The sequence below is a fragment of the Panthera pardus genome, unplaced genomic scaffold (genome assembly GCF_024362965.1).
Source record: "Panthera pardus isolate Hobbes unplaced genomic scaffold, ASM2436296v1 HiC_scaffold_17, whole genome shotgun sequence".
In the NCBI taxonomy this organism is placed as follows: Eukaryota; Metazoa; Chordata; class Mammalia; order Carnivora; family Felidae; genus Panthera; species Panthera pardus.
Genome location: NW_026526732.1, coordinates 100,762,809 through 100,781,902, shown reverse-complemented (window position 1 = coordinate 100,781,902; position 19,094 = coordinate 100,762,809). Strand labels below are relative to the sequence as shown.

At 42.0% G+C, this 19,094-nt stretch overlaps 1 protein-coding gene across 3 annotated transcripts in view; it reads right to left on the bottom strand.

Annotated features, from left to right (window-relative positions):
* Positions 1-8,155: 8,155 nt before the first annotated feature.
* The window catches only part of CILK1 (ciliogenesis associated kinase 1), a 37,464-nt gene continuing 26,525 nt past the window's right edge, over positions 8,156-19,094 (bottom strand). For 2 of the 3 annotated variants that reach the window (XM_019457414.2, XM_019457420.2), the window contains 5 exons: positions 17,641-17,831; positions 17,375-17,523; positions 15,313-15,441; positions 12,969-13,091; positions 8,156-11,738 (listed from right to left, as the gene is read on the bottom strand). In XM_019457414.2, coding sequence (XP_019312959.1) covers positions 11,584-11,738; positions 12,969-13,091; positions 15,313-15,441; positions 17,375-17,523; positions 17,641-17,831 — 747 coding nt within the window. In that variant the 3' untranslated portion in view covers positions 8,156-11,583. Of the gene's footprint in view, positions 11,739-12,968; positions 13,092-14,174; positions 14,236-15,312; positions 15,442-17,374; positions 17,524-17,640; positions 17,832-19,094 lie in introns of all 3 variants that reach the window. The other variant, XR_008422993.1, reaches the window with a different exon arrangement.

Below are 19,094 nucleotides of genomic sequence, written 5' to 3'. Positions count from 1 at the left end.
ATACATATATGTGTTTTCCCCCCTTTCTTTCCTGACCCCAACTATCATCACGAGCTTTACCATTCACTTCAGTAACTCTAAGTCACAGGCTACACAGAGCACCTTCCTGGATGGGAGGAAGGAGAACATTGGGGTAGACGTGTCACGTGTCACTTTTTACCAGTCAAAAGTGATTTGGCTGGTAAATAAGTTAAAACTAAAACAACATAGTAAAGTCATCAAGGCTATATTACAGAGTAGAAGGCAGAACTCACATGGATCTCAGTTTAAAATATATGCCTTCAAAAGGACTTCAAAACTATTTCAGCTATTTCTCCGACTATAGATGTTGATTATCGGTTTCCCCCATGAGGGGTTCTTGAAAGTACCTGCCTGGAGAGGCCTGTGGCACTGACAACCATAGCAAATAACACAGATTTTATTTTTAATAGATTTCTCTGTCAGGAGCGTGGAGAATAAATTGGGACAGTGCAAAGTAGAGAGAAACCTACTAAATATCTGTGTGTATTAAAGTAGTACCATTCATTTGAAGACTATGGTTAAGAAAAGGGTGCAATATTGAGGTGTAAGATAACAGACTTAACAATCAAGTCACAGTGTTGCAGGATTTTTTTTTTTTTTTTTTTTACCTCAAAACCCAGGATTTGTTGTTTCACCACTTCAAAGAATGAAGAGGAGGACACAAAATGAGCAGCAGGCAGAAGTTTATTAGGGTATACAATCAGAAAGCAAGAAAGTAGGAAAGCTCTCTTTACAGAGAGGGGACATTAGAAAATGAATGCCCACCAACTATAGGCAAGGATCCTTATTTTATAAGGTTCTGGTAGTGCCCTCCCTGCCCCCATCTCTTCCCCCTGTTCCTTCTCAGGTTCTACCCTTATTGGCTGGATATCTCTAGGTGCTGGGTTGTCCATTCCGTATTGGGTTGTTTTCATTGTAGATTTAGGTCTTTCGTCAAATTCCGAGGGGAAACCTGAGGGGAAGTAGGTGGGGTCTGTTACATTCTTAAGAGGAACCTTAAGCCTGAGGGGGTTTGCTGTGGTCTGACACTCCCAGCATTGTTCCAAAATTGTCTTTCCCCACCCAGGGATCTCAGGCCCTAATCCTTTCCCTCTCTGCCTATTTTATCCTATTTTTTCCTATCATAACAAGGAGTAGGGGAAGGAAGAGAAAAAGTCTAGAATGATGCATCCCCCCACCCTCCGCCCAAGCACACACATTTCCTTTTCCATCCTCCTCTATTTTTCATAACATTTATTGTCATCTAACATACCATGTATTTTGTTTACATATTTTATTATCTACTTGTAGACTTAATAGAGTGCAAATTATATGAGGTTAGGGATTTTCATAGTTTTAAAAAATACATTTTTGGATATCCTGCTTCTAGAATAATGCTTAGCCCAGAGTAAGTGTTTAGAGAATATGTATTGGAAAAATGATTGAATGAATGAATGAACAATGCTTTGGTTTCTGCTCCATAAAGAGTAGAGGAGGACAAGGCTCGGGGAAAATAATGAGGTGATTTGTCTTTCATTTCTCTAAGCCATTCAACTGAAAATGTCCATTAGACACTTGAATCAGCCAGCAAAGACTCAGACAAGAGGACTGAGATGGGTCCAGCTGGCAGCAAAAGGATGAGCTTATCCAGAGAAAGTATATAAAGAAGATAAGCAAGTCAAGAACAGCTGAGCACCAGAAGAGTCAGAATAGTCACTCACAAATAAGACTAATAGTGTATGTTCAATTTCACCTTTCTAATTCTGACTTAACACAGACACGACTCAGTTTAACATAGGTAGGAAGTCATATTTTCCAACCCTGCTGAAAATAATCATTCTTTATTCATTTTTTTAACCCATCTTTCTATAAGAATTCACTTTAACTGAACTAGACAGGACAAGTATTATTCAACTTTGTTGATAAACCAAACATTTATCTCCATTTCCTTATTTCTAATGAGTTGAAACATACTAAAGTGCTGATAGTTTAATGGGTTTTTTTTTTCTAACCTACAAAATGACAACTTCATAAGTCCAACCTAATACAATAGGGATAACAGTATCCTAACATTCTTATTTGCCTGAATGAGAAACTAAAGCAGTATCATAAGACTCTATGATGACACAGGCTGGTGGAGAAATAAAGAGTCCTGTTATAGTAATTCTGCCACTCTACAGCAGGTGACTTTAAGTCATTTTATTACTTGGAAGCCTCCGAAATTGTTCTATTCTTAGAGACCCTTGGAGTCGCTCTCATTCTGGGAAAGTCTTAAACATAGTAGATAGTGTGGTGGTAGATAGTAGAATCTACCTACCTGATTTGTTTTCAGTGCCCAGGGAAATCCTCAGCCCTCAACCCTTTGCCCACCCACTCAGTTGTAGGTTAAAAAAAGTGCCTCAACAAAAATCCCTGAGCTTTAAAATAATAGAGCTTTAAATCTCAGTTTAAGAGAAGGTTTATATGTAAAACACTCCAGGAGGAGGGAAACAATTGGCTTACATTCAGCCTTAGCTGTAAATGACTGATACCAAGACCCTGTCCTGACAGCAAGGTAGTTTGTCAATTTTGTTCATCTTTTCAAACAACCAACTCCTAGTTTGGTTAATAATTTCTATCGTTTTTTATTTTATTTCATTTATTTCTGCCCTACTCTTTATTATCTCCTTTCTTCTGCTAACTTTGGGCTCAGTTTGCTTTTGCTCTTCTTTTTCTAGTTCCTGATGGCATAAAGTTAAATTGTTAGGGATTTTCTTGCATCTTAATATGGGCATTAATTGCTGTGAACTCCCCTCTTAGAACCGTTAATACTGCATCCCACAGGTTCTAGTATGCTGGTTTTCATTTGCATTTGTCTCAAGAATCTTTTTTATCTCTCCTTTAATTTCTCCTTTGATCCATTAGTTGTTTAGGAGAGTGTTGTTTATTTTTCATGTGTTCTTGAATTTTCCAGTTTTGCTCTTGTTGTCGGTTTCTAGTTTCATGCCACTGTGGTCAGAGAAGATACTTGGTGTGATTTCAGTCTGCTTAAATTTGCTAAGACTTCTTGTTTGGTGGCCTCACATATGGTCTATCCTAGAAAATGTTCCATGTGCACTTGAGAAGAATGTGTATTCTGCTGTTGTTGGATAGAACATTCTGTATATGACTATTTGGTCTATAGTAGTATTCAAATCCACTGTTTCCTTATTGATTCTCTGTCTGGATAATCTACTCATTGTTGAGAGTGGTGTATTAAAGTCCCCAACTATTATTGTATACTGTTTATTTCTCTTTTTACCTTTGTTAGTGATAGGAAAAGATAGGATAAAATAGGCAGAGAGGGAAAGGATAGGGCCTGAGGTCCCTGGGTGGGGAAAAAAAAACCTATTTTGGAACAATGCTGGGAATGTCAGACCACAGCAAACCCCCTCAAGCATAAGGTTCCTCTTAAGAATGTAACAGACCCACCCACTTCCCCTCAGGTTTCCCTCAGGAATTTGACAAAAGACCTAAGTATGGCATAGACCACCAATGGAAATGAGCCAATCAGGAATGGACAACCCAGCACCTAGAACTATAAGGTCAATAAGGGTGGAACCTGAGAAGGAACAAGGGGGAGGGATGGGGGGTGGGGCACGACCAGAACCTTATAAAACAAGGACCCTAGCTTATTGTCAGCAGGCATTCACTTTCTAGTGTCCCCTCTCTGTAAAGAGAACTTTCCTACTATTCTTACTTTCTAATTTATACTCTAATAAACTTTTGCCTGCTGCTCATTTTGTGTCCACCTCTTCATTCTTCGAAGTGGCAAAACAATGAATCCAGGGTATTGTGGTAAAGAATCCTGCAACATTAGTTTTTGCCTTATATATTTAGGTGTTCCTATGCTGGGTGCATAAATATTTACATTTGTTATATCTTCTTGATGTATTGACCCCTTTATTATTATATAATGACCTTTTTTCTCTTTTTACCATTTTTAGTTCAAGGTCCATTTTGTCTGATATAAGTGTAGCTACCTCTGATTTTTGTCGTTTATTGTTGTTACCATTCACTTGGAATGTCTTTTTCCATCCCTTCACTCTCAGCCTCTGTGTGTCTTTAAGGCTGAAGTAAGTCTATTGCAGGCAGCGTATTATTGAATTGGGGTGTGTGTGTGTGTGTGTGTGTGTGTGTGTGTGTGTGTGTGTTTACCCATTCAGTCATGCTTTGTCTCCTTTAACTGGAGAATTTATCCCCTCTACAGTAAAGTAGCTGTTGATAGTTAAGGACTTACTAATTGCCATTTTGTTCATTGTTTTCAGATTGTTTTATAGATCCATTATTCCTTGTTTCTTATCCTGCTGTCTGTTTTTGTGCTTTGATGTCTTTGGTATCAGTATGTTTTGACTTCTTTATCTTTTTCTTTTGTGGAATGACAGCAGGATTTTCCCTTGTGGTTACCAGGAAGCTTACACAAACTGGTAACTTACATATCTTAAGCCGATAACAGCTAACCAATAGAATTCTTTTTTTCCTGAGTTTATTTATTTATTTGGAGAGAGAAAGAGGAGAGAGAATCCCAAGCCAACTCTGTGAGGTCAGCCCAGAGCCTGACGCAGAGCTCAACCTCACAGTTCGAACTGTGAGATCATAACCTTAGCTGAAATCAAGAGTTGGGTGCTTATCTAATTAATAGATATTATCTATTATCTAATTAATAGAATCTTTAAGCTTTACACTAGTACTTTTCTCCCCCCTTCACATTTTAGGTTATTGTTGTTACAATTTACATGTTTTTTTATATTGTGCGACTAATAGCAGATTATTGCAGTTACGGTTATTTTGATTACATTTGTTTTTGTTTTTAACTTTTAAACTAGAGATTTATGTGAATTATGCATCACTATGATTATATAGCAGAATCTAACTATGACTACATATTTATCATTACCAGTGAGATTTATGCTATCTTTTCATGTTTTTATGATGTTAATTAGGGTTCTTTTACTTTCACTCAAAGAAATCTTAGCTTCCTTCATAAGGCAGGTCTGATGATAATGAATCCCTCTGCTTTAGTTTGTTCGGCGAAGTCTTTATCCCCCCCTTCATTTCCAAAGGACAGCTTCCCTAACTAGAGAATTTGGGGCTGACAGTTATTTTCTTCCAATATTTTGGATATGTCATCTCGTTCTCTCCTAGCCTGAAGAATTTCTATTGAGAAATCCACCAGTAGTCTTATCAGGGTTCTCTCATATGTAACCTCTCTTTAATTCTTTCTTTGTCTTTAACTTTTGACAATTTAATTATAATGTGTCTTGGTGTAGCCCTTTTTGGGTTTAACCTATTTAGAGTCTTTTGGTCCTAATGGATCTGGATGTCTACTTCTCTCCCCAGGTTTGGGAAGTTTCCAGCATTATTGCTTTAAATATACTTTCTGTCCCTTTCTCTTTCTCTTCTCCTTCTAGAAATCCCATAGTATGAATACTGTTTCATAGTGTGTCCCATAACTCATGGTGTCCCATAATCCTGGTAGGCTTTCTTCACTCTTTCATTCTTTTTTTCCTTTTGCTCCTCTGACTGGGTTATTTCCAGTGTTTCATCCTCCAGGTCGCTGATTCTTCTACATGGTCAAGTCTACTTTTGAAACTGATGAATTCTTCAGTTCAGTTATTGTATTTTTCAACTCTAGGATTTCTAGGGTTTGGTGGGTTTTTTTTGTGGGTTTTCTTTTCTTTCTTTTTTTTTTTTTTTATGGTTGCTATTTCCTTGTTGAACTTCTCATTATTTTTCATGTATTGTTTTCCTAATTTCGTTTAGTTGTCTGTGTTTTCTTAGAGTTCACTAAAATTTCTTAAGAGTATTATTCTGAATTCTTCATCGGACAGTTCATAGTTTTCCATTTCCTTAGGGTCAGTACTCGAAGCTTTATTAGTTTCCTTTGGTGGTTTCATATTTACTTGACTTTTTTGGGACCCTTGATTCCTTACATTGGTATCTGTGTATTTGAGTAATGGGGCTCCTCTTCTAGACTTTATAGATTTTCCTTAGGAGAGACAGTTCTTCACCAGTCAGCTCAGTTTGGGTTTCTGGGTGTATCTGCTGGTAATGTCTTTGGACAGAAGAGGCCTACTATTATGGTCTATTTTTGGGTGAGGCAACTGTTCAAGCTCTGAGGATGGGGATGGGAGAATGTGCCACTGGCTGTGAACAGTTGGCTAGGACTGCTGGCTTGGTTCCCTCCCTAAGTGAGGCTGTAGGATGGGCTCCGCAGTTGCCTGACTTCTCTGGTGAGGCTTGCTAGATGGTCAGGACTGGGGACTATATTCAGTAATAGATGTGTCTATGAATTAACTTCCTTGCCTTAGCAGGATAGCAGGACAGAACCAGGATCTATATCTCATTGTTTGCGGACCCAAATCAAGCCAGAATGTGCACTGAATTTTGTGGTTAAGTAAGGCCATTGGTTTTGTTCTGCAGATGCAGAAAACCATTGCTGTGCTCTGTGCTCAAGTGTCACCATACGTGGGACTGTTGAATGGGCGACACAGTTCTCCGTGTGTGCTCTGGTTATGTTCCCTCATTGGATACCCTGAAGCCTGTATTCAGTGATGAGCAGAACTATGAATCAGATTCCCTGCCTGGGTACAGCAAGGAGAAGCACATCTAAAGCTGGTAAAGCTCAGGGTGCCTGGGTGGCTCAGTCAGTTGAGCGGCCGACTTCGGCTCAGGTCATGATCTTGCGGTCCGTGAGTTCAAGCCCCGCGTCGGGCTCTGTGCTGACAGCTCAGAGGCTGGAGCCTGTTTCAGATTCTGTGTCTCCCTCTCTCTGCCCCTCCCCTGTTCATGCTCTGTCTCTCCCTGTCTCAAAAATAAATAAAAACATTAAAAAACAAATAAATAAAGCTGGTAAAGCTCTTTATTGTCGTCTCAATTCAAGCCCACCCACACCCCAGTTCCCTGACCAAACAGGTCCACTGGCTTTGCTCTGTAAACTGTAGGCTCTGTCTGCTTCTAGGCTTGTGTACTGCTGGCTTCCAGGTGTTTTTGCCAGCCCTTATGGTCAGATGGGGCCAGAAGACACTCTCTACAGCTAGTAGGGCCAGGTCTCAGCTCTCGTGCCTGGGTGGGAGGGGGAGGGACTGCTCCAGGCTACAGTCAATTTCCCCAAACTGGCTCTCAGGTTAGGAGGAGCCAGGAGCTACCCTCAGCCCTGGCTGTGAATCAATCCCCCTGCCTGTGCTAGCATAATACTCTGCACCTGATACTGGCTTTGCTCTTGTAGGGGATCAGCTCTATTCAGCCACCTCTTAGCTTGGATGCTGCTGGGCCACACAGCCTCCAAGAGTCATTGCCAGCCCTCCTGGGCAGATGGCGCTGGGAGATGGTCCACAGCAGATAGGGCTGTGATTCAGCTTCTTGCCTGGGCATGGACCAGCTGAGCTCAGTGTCAGTTGAGCTCCACTGGTTAGCAGTGTTCTGATGGGAGGGGCACGCTCTGGGATTCAGCAATTCATGTTTTGTAAACCACGTTCTTAAAAAATTCTTTCAAGGATTCAAAGAGTGTTTGGGAAATGAATTCCCAGTGGAATCTGGTACGTAATTCACAAAGTGATGAGTTTCTTTGGAAGGTTTATATTGTACATAGGAGTATGCTGTGAAAAGCTAAAATCATACAAGGTAAATATTAATCATGCTGAATGACAAAATCGGCAACAAGAAATTGTTTCCACCTCCTTTTTTATATATATATATATTCCTACTCACCTAACTTGCTAAATGCTAAATTTAAAAGCCTCCAAAAAAATAAATACAAAAATGAAAGTCTCCAGATTGTAGGATAACTCTGCACACTGCTGCTCTAAGCGTATGCTTCCAATTTCATGGCAGGAACACTGCGCTAAGCATTAAGGAGAAGTTATAAAATGTCAAAATTCCACATTAGGAAACACTTATCTTTTTTTTTTTTTTCAATTTTAGAAGCGGGGGAGGGGTAGAGAGAGAGCAAGAGAGAGAATCCCAAGCAGGCTCCAAGCTCCGTGCAGAGCCCGATTTGGGGCTCAATCTCCTGACCCTGGGATCATGACCTGAGCCAAAATCAAGAGTGGGACGCTCAAATGACTGAGCCACCCAGGCGCCCCCTAATGTTATCCTTTGATGGAAGAATAACGAAAATAAAAACAGAACATTCATTTTTTTTTTCTTAAACTGTAACTTTATTTGGAGAATTTTCCTTACATAAAGTTAACATTTTTAAACACTTTAGGACAAACTATTCAAAAAGCAACATTTTATTTCAGAAGGGGCTTGTTTCAGTGGTTTTCTGTCCTTCTATCTTCTCATCATTATGAATATTTGCTTTATAAATAAATATATTCTCAGTGATTCCCTTGTAATCAAATCAGGTGACTAAACTGCTATCGGTACTAAGATATCTGAGATCAGAAGACTGTTTGGGTCATCTCAAATTCACATTAGCACAGTGTCCATAAGAAACTGATAATACAGATTAATGCGATGCTTGCCTCCAGTTTGTCTTCTGAATGGTTTCCATGAGAAGGTCCTCACAATAAGTTATATAAAATACAGTACTTTGGTTGGATATTGTAAAAATCATTCTAAAAATTAACCACATATATTAAACAAACAATTTGCTACAGTATGCTTTAAATGATATAAAATAATTAGCATGTCAAACATTTTCTTATAAACATATTGCTTTTGGTCATACACTGAGCTGGAACATACAGGCTGCACTCTTTTTCTCTCCTAAATGGCACAGAACAATGGCTTGATGGTAGGGAAATGCTACTTCATGAGAAAAGGTGGTGCCCATGAACTCTAGTGGTACTGGTGTTTGTACTTAGGCATTACCTTGATTTTATTCAATTTTTGATAACGTCAGAAGATGACACAGTGTTAATTTGTTAGAAGTATATAGTCCTTTAGGCTTTATATATGAGATGTATCTTAAAAAACTGTTTGAAAATCAATTTTCTTCCTACTTAAACCCTATCATACATAAGCTGGGTGAGTGCTTAGTGATTAATGGAATTTTATTGTCAGATGAACAATCATACCAAGAGTAGTTTTTATGCCCAGGAAGCTTGCCTTGCAGTTTACACATGTACCCCTTGGCATACCACCATCACTGGACCTTTGGGCTTGGAGTGAGAGCTGTCCTTGTACCATTTCCTAACATCCCAAAAAGCTTTCTGACTGGAAATGAGGTATAGTCACGAATAGGTACAGTGAAAAAAAATAGATGTACCAGGTAGCATGTGATTTTCACTTACCAAAAAATGGTCACTATTCCCTTTTATAGTAAACAGCTTGTATACACATCTGCCCTTTATCCATTTCAGGGGAAAAAAAGAGAACTTCCTAGGATTTTGCTAGTTCTTTAGAATTCACATTGCTTTTTCAGTCTTCTGTTTTTCTAAACCGCACATCTGCTGCTCAACTTTCGCGTGGATAAACATGTTCAGCTTCCTAAGGGGAGCTGTTTACTCACAAATAAAGGAAAACGTAAGAGGATGAAAACGGAGATATTTTCTGAGTTTGGGCCCACAAAAATATTAGAAAAACAAGTTTATAATGTGTAACAACCAGGTAACTAGGTTTTTTAATTTAAAAAATGTAATGACCTTAACATAAGCTAGAGGGCCACACATATGATATTCACAATCCATTAGCTTCTCTAAGAGGTATGTACAATTTAAAACCAGCTTTCCAGCAAGCTGGGTCAGGTTACAGATTCACTTACTTTTTATACATAATACAGAAAGGGAAAATAAATATTAATTGCAGTAAAGGACTCATCTCTGAAAACACACTTTCTGTTGCTTTAGATAATGAATTGAGCATATAATACAGAAGTGAATTCAGCTTCAAGTTGTGCTTACATATACATATTTGTTTTCTGAAGCTTTGCTGCCAGTTTGTGAACAGAAAATATTACTTACCAAATCCACATCCATCATGTGCTTTTCTTGTGCCCCTAGGGATCATAGTGCTTGGTCAAGTACATTTTTGAGCCAGATTCTCCAAAGCAAAAATTACTCCGTGATTTAGATTAGGGCTCTTCGGGAGCCATGGCAATTTGTTCAGGCTGCAACACGTTACTAATACGTCAAAGCAGTCATTTACCAACTTATTGGGTTGAATCAAATCAAAGTGCCAATATTCACTGCAATGTATCTTTTTAACCTACAGAAATGACAACTTCACGTGGCTCAATTTGCTATACGTTGGAACCTGGAACCAAATAAGAGTAGCTTGGCAGAATGTGAGTCAATGCGCTATTGAGTTTGTATCTTGTTCACCGGCGGAGACCTTCCCTCCTGCCTTTCAGGTAACCATGGGTGGAGGCACAATGCCCTACATAGATGGATGAAGAGTGGACCTTTTGTCTTTTTCTGTCTCCAAACTAGCTTTGTCATTTTCAAAATTGCTGTAAACATTCCTCTCAATGGAACAGCCTCTGCCCAACAAATAGAGTTCCCACTGTGTGAAGAAGCTACACAAGGGTTAAGAGTTCAAATGTGGCACGCTATGGACACTAACATCATGGTAACCGTGACTTCCCAGGTAAGTTCCTGCTCCCCAACGTGCCCTGAGAGTTTAGCTAGGACAGAAGATTATTCATTGTTTGTTCCTAGCCAGGCCTGGAGAACTAAGCTGAATGCAAAATCTGATCACTTATTATAATAAAAAACCCTTCTGCTGCTTTGAAACTTAGCTTCTTGGTCATGCATCCTGGCAGGGATCTAAGTTTAACTGACTGTGTTAACCTTTATGTTAAAAACCTGCTGGCCTGAAAAGCTTCCCTTCTGTGGGAACTTACACAGTTTGATTTCAAAAATAGAAGAAAAATAGAGTATGACGGCCTAGCGTGGTAAAGCTCGGTTTCATTCGCTTATCTCCAACCACCATAAAGCGTTGTTGTAAACATTTCAAAAAATATTTACTTAAGAGTTCTTTCATTTGGGAAACACAAAATGAAATGAACTGCATAATGGTACTTTCAGAACAGCACAGTGGTATCAAAAAAGTCAAACGAATAACATGATATTGAGAAAAGCAGAAGATCATTTCTCTAGGGCTGACACTGGTCCAAGAGAGCCTGAAGTGCCAATGTGCCACATTTAAAATTTAACCACTTCACAAATATCTGCACGCATTGAGTAAATAACCCTCTATCATGTAGCCTTAAATTGCACCCCTGTTGCAATACTGCATCAATATTATTAAATTTTTAAAAATCTGTATAAAATATTATCTGGAACCCCAAAGGAAAGTCAATTAATTTTTAAAAAGTTCATTACAAAGTTGACTGTATAAAATGCTAAAACATAATCCATATATACAAAATGCCGCTGTTTAAGAAAATAATGGGACCCAGTTTTAGAATAAAATAATTTTGTACAAAAAAAGGGTACTGCGTTCAAATCAATATTTAAAAAAAATTTTTTTAAAGAATATTGAAATGTCTTCGTTCAGAAGAACAACTATAAAGTGTTGGTTTGCTTTTACACCATCCGCAAGCTTCTTGCCAGCAGAACACCAGTTGGTGGAGGGACCGTGTCCTGCTTTCCTGCACCCCCAGAAGCTTCGGCACAGTCATCGCCGAGACGCGTACTTAGAAGCCCAGTCCGTCCGGCCATGCACTGGCTGGGCAGCCGGAGGCCGGGGCATCAACCCGGGAGTGCTTCTAGGCTGGGTGTGGAAAAAAGGTCGCCCAGGATGAGGTCTCACGGCCTTCAGGGAAGAATAGCCTGCAATAGAGAGGAAGGCAGGTCTGACTGATGTGGGGACTCATGCAAACAAACAAAGCAAGTAAGTGCATCTTGGCGACAAAATATCGGAAAATGAGAGTTCAAGAGAAGCACCGGCCTGCGTCTTACAGTCTTCCCTCTCTCAGTCAAGGACGACAACACTCTATAGTTGTCAGGCCAAAAATACTGGTGTCAATCCTGACCCCTCCCTTTTTTTCACATCCCACTTGTCATTGGTCAGCAAATGCTCCTGGCTCTACCTTCCATATGTACTCCGAGCCAGACCAGCTCAGCTCCTAGCACTCTGGCCCACCATTCCTTGCCTGGATCATGGCAGCAGCCGGTTTGCTTCCCTGCTTCCAAACTTGTTTCCCACTTTCAGTCTAGTGACAGCCAGCACTGCAGTGAGGCTGGAAGATGGAAGTCCGATCATCCCACGCCTCTGCTCGATACCCTCCAGTGGCTTTTCCATGTCATTCACGGTGAATGACAGAACGCTTACGGTAGCCTGCAGGGCCTCATACCACCCGGTCTCCTGTCACCCCTCTCTCTTGCCCACTCCCCTCCATCATTCATGTCACCCCTGTCCTCTGCCTCCTTGCTCTTGCTTGAACAGGCCTGGGCTCTCCTGCCTCCAGGCCCATGCACTAGGAACCCCGTGCTGGGGACAATCTCACCCTCACTGACTGGGTGGCTCACTCACCTCTTTCACACCTTCACTCAACATCTCCTTTGCAGTGAGGTCTTCTTTGGGCTATGCTCTTTAAAAAATACAGACTCCAGAGGTGCCAGGGTGGCTCAGCTGGTTGAGAGTCTGACTCTTGATTTTGGCTCGGGTCATGATCCCAGGGTAGTGGATTGAGCCCCTGAGTATGGAGTCTGCTTAACATTCTCTCTCTCTCCTTCTCTGTCTCTGTCTCTCTCCCCCACTCTGCCCCTCTCCCCGGCTCATGTTCTCTCTCAAAAAAAAAAAAAAAAAAAAAAAAAAAAAAATGCACACTCCAACCTCCACATTCCCTATACCCTGCCTAACTTTATTTTTCTCCCTAGCATTGGTGAGCATCTGATTCAGTTGTCTGTAGAGTGCAAGTTCATGGGACAGGGCATCCTGTCTGTCTCCTTCACTGGTGGATCCTGGCACCATGGCAGCAGACACCGGGCCTGGCACAAAGCAGCTACTCCATAACCACCTGCTGCATTGAGTCATGAATGATCTGAAATAGAACTTACCAGGGGAAGGGTCTGGAATAGGTGCCAAGTGTACCCTCTGCATAGCAGAACCAACTTCTTTTTTTAGAAAGGAGGGGATATAGTTTCCAGTCAGTCCACTAGAACTTGTAGAGCCGGAACCAACTGATACACAAAAGCAAAAGCTCATTACTACACAAAGACACGTGCATGTAACATCAACAGGGTTAAACAGGTGCGGAACAATACAGAACTGGGACCTTACTTTTACAGGGGAAGTATGATAAGAACAGTGAATTCCGAGCAGAGCACTCCTCCACAGCACACTGTTGGAAAGACTGGGGAGAGGGACAGCAAAGACAGTGCCTCTCCTATAGCCTGCACCCACACCAAGTCCAGTTGGTTGGCTGGTCGGTTAAGAAAAAGGAAATGCAAAGTTTTCTTTCTCTTTTGGGATAATAAGTTTAGCCTATTCTGAAATCTGTGTTTTTTTCATTCCATAACACAGAACAGTTATCCTTCCTCAGTATATACAAATTCTAGAATACAGCTAAGCGATAATTAATTTAGCCAGCCTCTTACTGATCGGCACACAGATTGTCTTAATTATTTAGCAATTACAAGTAATTCTACACTAAACGTTATTGTCTGTAATCAGAAAAGTTAATGATTATTACATTATATTAAATATATTCACTTCTTATGGTGCTTTTCTATTGAGACTGCTTTAACGGCTGGAACTGTATGCTACTCATCTTAGTTATTCTAGGAGCTCAACAGGATGCTTTATAGATAGCCAGTAATCAATACACATCAGATGGATGAATGGATATCTAGAAGCCTTATCACTAAGACTTAAGGTACACACAGAACAATGACAAATGTTATTATGGGCCATTATACAAATGGGAGTTACAGCCAGTAGGAAAAGAGGGAATTTGTGGTAGAGTTGCTGTGTGTCTTCACAACTCAGTGTTCCTAGCAACTGCTTAGTTAAGCCAGAGTGGCAATGCAGGTGTGAGGAGTTGTATTATGCTAGAGCACATTTTGCATTTTTGGTGAATAGATATGGAAAAAAAAAAAAGTGGGAAGAGAATTTGAACAGGTCCCAAAAGGGAAAAAGCGTATAGCCAATAAACACAAGGGAAGATGCTCAACTTCATTAGTACACGAGGCATGCAAGTTTACGCCACAAGATGCCATTTCACGCCCATCACATCAGCACACATTTTGCAATCTTGACAGTACCAAGTGGCATCAAGGATACAGCACAACTCCCAGACCCTGCTGGAGAGCAATTTGGCAACATCTGTAAAGTCAAAGATGAGCACACCCTTTAACTGAACATGTTTACATTTATACCCAGAGGAACCTTCACACAGGTGCACAACAATGGGGTCCAACAAGGTTCCTTCGGCGCTCTAATAGCAAAGATTGTTCACAGTTTACACACTCATCAAGAAGAAAAGAGTAAATAAATTATGATCCAGTAAAAGTAATAAAATCATGGTGTGGCACAGTTATATATATTATATATGTTATACAGTATATAATGTTATGTATCTTACATATATGTGTGATTGCTACATCACAATATACATCCAGAATTATGTTCACATTAATTTTTGAACATGCAAAAACATACTATGTATTTCATGTATCTTTTAAAAATGCATAGAAACAATTAACACCCAAATCAGGAGAGGGGAAGAGAGAAAGGGTAAGAAGGCCTAGAGAGTGGGCTTCGTGTGTATTTGCCAACTTTGATTCCTTGAGTTGGTGGGGAGTATGTGGAGGTTGATGCATCATTTTGTTCTTTTTTGGGTTTCTCAAAATAAATGAACACATAACGGATAAAGCCAGGAGAAGTGATGCCCAGATGTTTACCTGACAATGTGGAAAGGGAAGCAGCATGTGGCAGGGTTGCCTGAGTGAGAGAAAATGACTTGGTGGACTGGTCTGCTGGGAACGGGGTTAGCCAGCCTGGAAGGCTTATGAAATTCACTTACTCATTTAAAAAAAAAATGAGGATGGCCTTCTGAGCTGTCCACCTTCCAACCAGAAGGGGCTGGGGGGCTCTGGGTCATCAGAGGGAGGGGACGAGCTGGATCAAGGCGGATGGGGCTGAGGTGGATGGCCAGCAGGGCAGGGCCTCGGGAAGTCAGACGAGCCCCCCCTCCCCCCCTCCTGAAGGCAGACCCTGAAGCAGCTGGCTGGGTCCCCAGAGCCTGCTGCCAAGAAAGAGACAGGATTAAAGGCCTGGAAAAGGGGCCCTGGGTTTCCACACCAGAAAACTTTCGTTTCCACAGCTTGTCTCTCTGTACCCGCCCTGCCACATTCAGAGAATTTGCCTCTTGTCATTTAGGAAGTAATAATCACTACTCACCTGAATTTATTTTGCTGATTACCGATACTGTCCCTGAAGATTTTCCAGACAAACCAGAACTAGACCATGGGTTAGATGGAATGAAATCCTTGCCTGGATTTGGAAGTATGCCATTTCTTATATTTATTCCTAGAGGGGAAGAAATGATTTTCAAATGCAAAAAAAGTACATCTTAAATCTTGCACCAGATTTTGTGACGAAGTTCTCACAGAACCCAATTTGTCCAAACTTCCTGTGGTTCAACAATTGGAGCAAGAACCGACCAGGCTGTTTTCTGATAGATGGCAGAGGAAAGATGCAATCCTTGGGTTTAGCATCCTGTCTCACTGGTGGGCAGCCTGAGAGAGGTCTCCTAAGCTTCTCCCGACAGGCGTGTCTCACGTCTCCTGTCCTGGCCTGTCTTGTGCTGTCCTGACATCCCTACCTGTACCCCTTCAAGGGCCACTGCCTTTCTGTCACCTTCCCAAGGTTTTTTTCCACCCCCTTCCACCCCACCAGCTCTGCAGCCCCTGCTCTCCTCTCTGTATCCAGTCCCCCAGATCCATCTTTTCCCCTGACCTGGACCATTAGCGCCATCAAGTGCTGGTGACTCGGGTCTGCACTGGTGACCCTCACTGACTCCCTCGTTTCCAAGGCTGCCTTGACCTTAATCAATCACCTCAACTTTAAGCCAAACCACCCACTAGACCGCCCACTTTCCCATTTATGTCAAGCACTGCAGCTATTTTTCAGAACTGAAAGACTGAATTCATCTTTTATCCTCTTTCCTCTCCTAGAGCCAAAAAGAAATAACTCTCTAATTCCCTCCCTGCTCCCTTGGGCCTGTGGTCACTGTAGCTTGAGTCTTTGCACCTGACACCTGGACCACTGCTAGACCCTGCCACCTGCTCTCTCTTCTTCCAGGTCATCCTGGGAGGCCAACCAAGGGTGAGGAGTCAACACATCAGCAGGGCCTGCCGTTCCCACCTCTTGTCCCTGGGACCCACAGTCCCAGCTCCGAGTCACCATGCCCCTCACCTGCATGAGAGCTATGGCCTGCCCTCATCCACTCAGCACACAGATAGACATAAACCCAGCATGCTCCCCAACTAAAACCCTTTGACAGCTTCTTGCTGCTTATGAAATAAATTCCAAATGTCTTACAAGACTCCCAAAGATGCCTCATGCCTCACACTATCACCCCCTTACAATGCTCTGGCCACACTGGCCTCTCTGCCCTTCCCCTCACAAGCCACGCCCTTTCTTGCCTCCCCGGACTTTGCACTTGCTGCTTCCTCTGCCTGGATTGTTCTGCTCATTTTTTCTTCCCCATTCTTTGGGGCCCAGTTGCTCAGAGAGGCCCTTCCTGAGCCCTCTATCTACAGTTGTGCCTCCTCCCTGCCTTATATCACTCTTAATGTGACTTATCACCACCTGAACTACTGGTTGTCTACTTGTTTAGGGTCTGTCTCCCCCCCACTAGGATACAACCTACATGGGGGCGAAAGTATTGTCTGCAGGGCTGCTGTATGCAGTCACTGCATGGACTGTGATACCACTGCAGACTGTGGTCCCCGTAATTTCCTGAGTGCCTAGCACACATCAGGTTCTCAGCACGTATTTACTGACAGAATGAACTTATGAATGAACGGTAGGCTGTAAGCTTGGAATCTGGAGAATCTGGAGAGGCTCGGGCACCCATCAAACTATAGCATTTATGCTTACCCCCTGTAATACCGCCAGAGAGTGTGACTGAGCTCTTACTCTGGTCTCCTGAGAGCACACAGGGCTGCAAATTTTTCCTAAACCTGGTCTGCTGCCGGGGCCTCGGGCATGCCGCCTGGCTCTCGCCAGTTCCTTGCTCCCAGGGGCTGGACCCAGTTTCCACTACATTTTTTTATCTTAGGCAACTCTAGAACATAAAAACGTGAGGCCTCAGCAAGTATTTTTATGATGTTCCCACCAGTTCCGAGGTTCTAGAAGCCCCTAAGCACTTGCCTTCCAAAACAGAATCTTTATGAATATGACTCCAGGCAAATGGTTTGTTAGCAATGACAAGAGCAAAGGCAAGTATTTCCATTACCGGGCAAGTATCGGGAGTGCTTCAAGTAGTGCTGCTTGGCCGCGGACCTCAGGGTCGGGGTGTCTCGCCTCTGATAAGAGGTCTGGGTGGGGGCGCTATTTCCTGTACCGATGGGCTCAGAGGGCTTCAGGTCCAAAACACTCTCAAATCTGAAGCAAGGGAAGGTGACTTAGGTCAGCATGAGATCGACAGCATCATCAGAAAGGCACAGATCATTTCACAAGTCCCAGATCTGATCTGTTTACAGACGTCAGGTGTACACTTGCCTGCAGAGGGTCTCTTCGCTCTGTCTCTTCTTGTTTTTCAGGTCCATCCTGCTGAGGGATGGACTGAAATCCAAGTCATCCAAGTCAGCCCAGTCATCGGAATCCTTTGTGGACCGGGACACAAGACCCCACCTTCTCCTACTCTTTGGCTTGATCTCCCCATTTTTGTGTTCCAGGCCAGCCAGCATTTTCTGCGTATCCAAGCATTGGGGGGACAAAGTAATACTTGGCATTAATGGAGCTCACCCATAAGGAATGCCTATTCCAAACTTCTTCGCTTATGAAAAGGAGGATCCGGGGGGCATATCATTCCCAACATGCACTGCTTCTGAAAAGGTAACCACAGAAAGCATGTTCCCAGACCTCTGTCTCTCACATACCCTGCGCCGGTCACATCAGTTTGCATCCTATGGGGGACAACTGTTGTACAAGATAAGGATTTTAGAAAAGAATATAAGGTACTCCTCACACACGGGGAAGATGGCTGGGTTGTCATCTGGGCCTCATCCCTGAAAGCATTAACATGCTTTAGTCTGTCCTAGAGATGCAGGAGAATTACAGCTCAGCTCAGACATCAGTCATCCTGCTCTTTAACAGAAAACACTGCAAATAGGCCTTCTTTGCCTTTTAGTAGACCTGGATACTATTTAATCACAGAATTAGCTACAACAAGAAATTTCTAAATACATGCTGCTTCCAAAGTTGTGGGCTGGGGTAAAGCAAACAGCCTCAGTATCTCACAGCGTTGGTTGGGAGCCAGCACTCAGTGAATGAACACTAGTTAACAGAAAAAAATACTACTTTTGCATAAAGGGTTAGAAAATTAGACTCGCAGGGGTGCCTGGGGAGCCCAGTCAGTTAAGCGTCTGACTTTGGCCCAGGTCATGATCTCACAGTTTGTGAGTTTGAGCCCCGAGTCAGGCTCTGTGCTGACAGCTTGGAGCCTGGAGCCTGCTTCGGACTCTGTGTCTCCCTCTCTCTCTGTCCCTCTCTTGCTCATGCTCTGTCTCTCATTCTCAAAAATAAATACACATTAAAAAAGAAAGAAAAAGAAAGAAAGAAAGAAAGAAAGAAAGAAAGAAAGAAAGAAAGAGAAAATCAGACTGGCAGACAGCATTATAAAGCTAACCAATCACCTGATGCCCTGGGTTATTATTGAATCTAACCCAAACTGTTTTCTTTTGAGCACCAGCCCAAGAGGAGAAAGATCTGGGCTCAATTAACAGCCCAGCATTAACAGCATTACTTGATGGCATTAATAGGAATAATAGTATACAAATTTTATTATAGCACTTTGTGGTTTTTCAAAACATCTTCACAAGCAGCAGGACATTTGATCCTCATGCCTGGTCTGGTGGACAAGATAGGCATGATGATCTTCCTCTTACAGATGAGGAAACTGAGTCCTCAGGGATTAATAATAACAGTGACTAACATTTATCAAGTTCTAACAA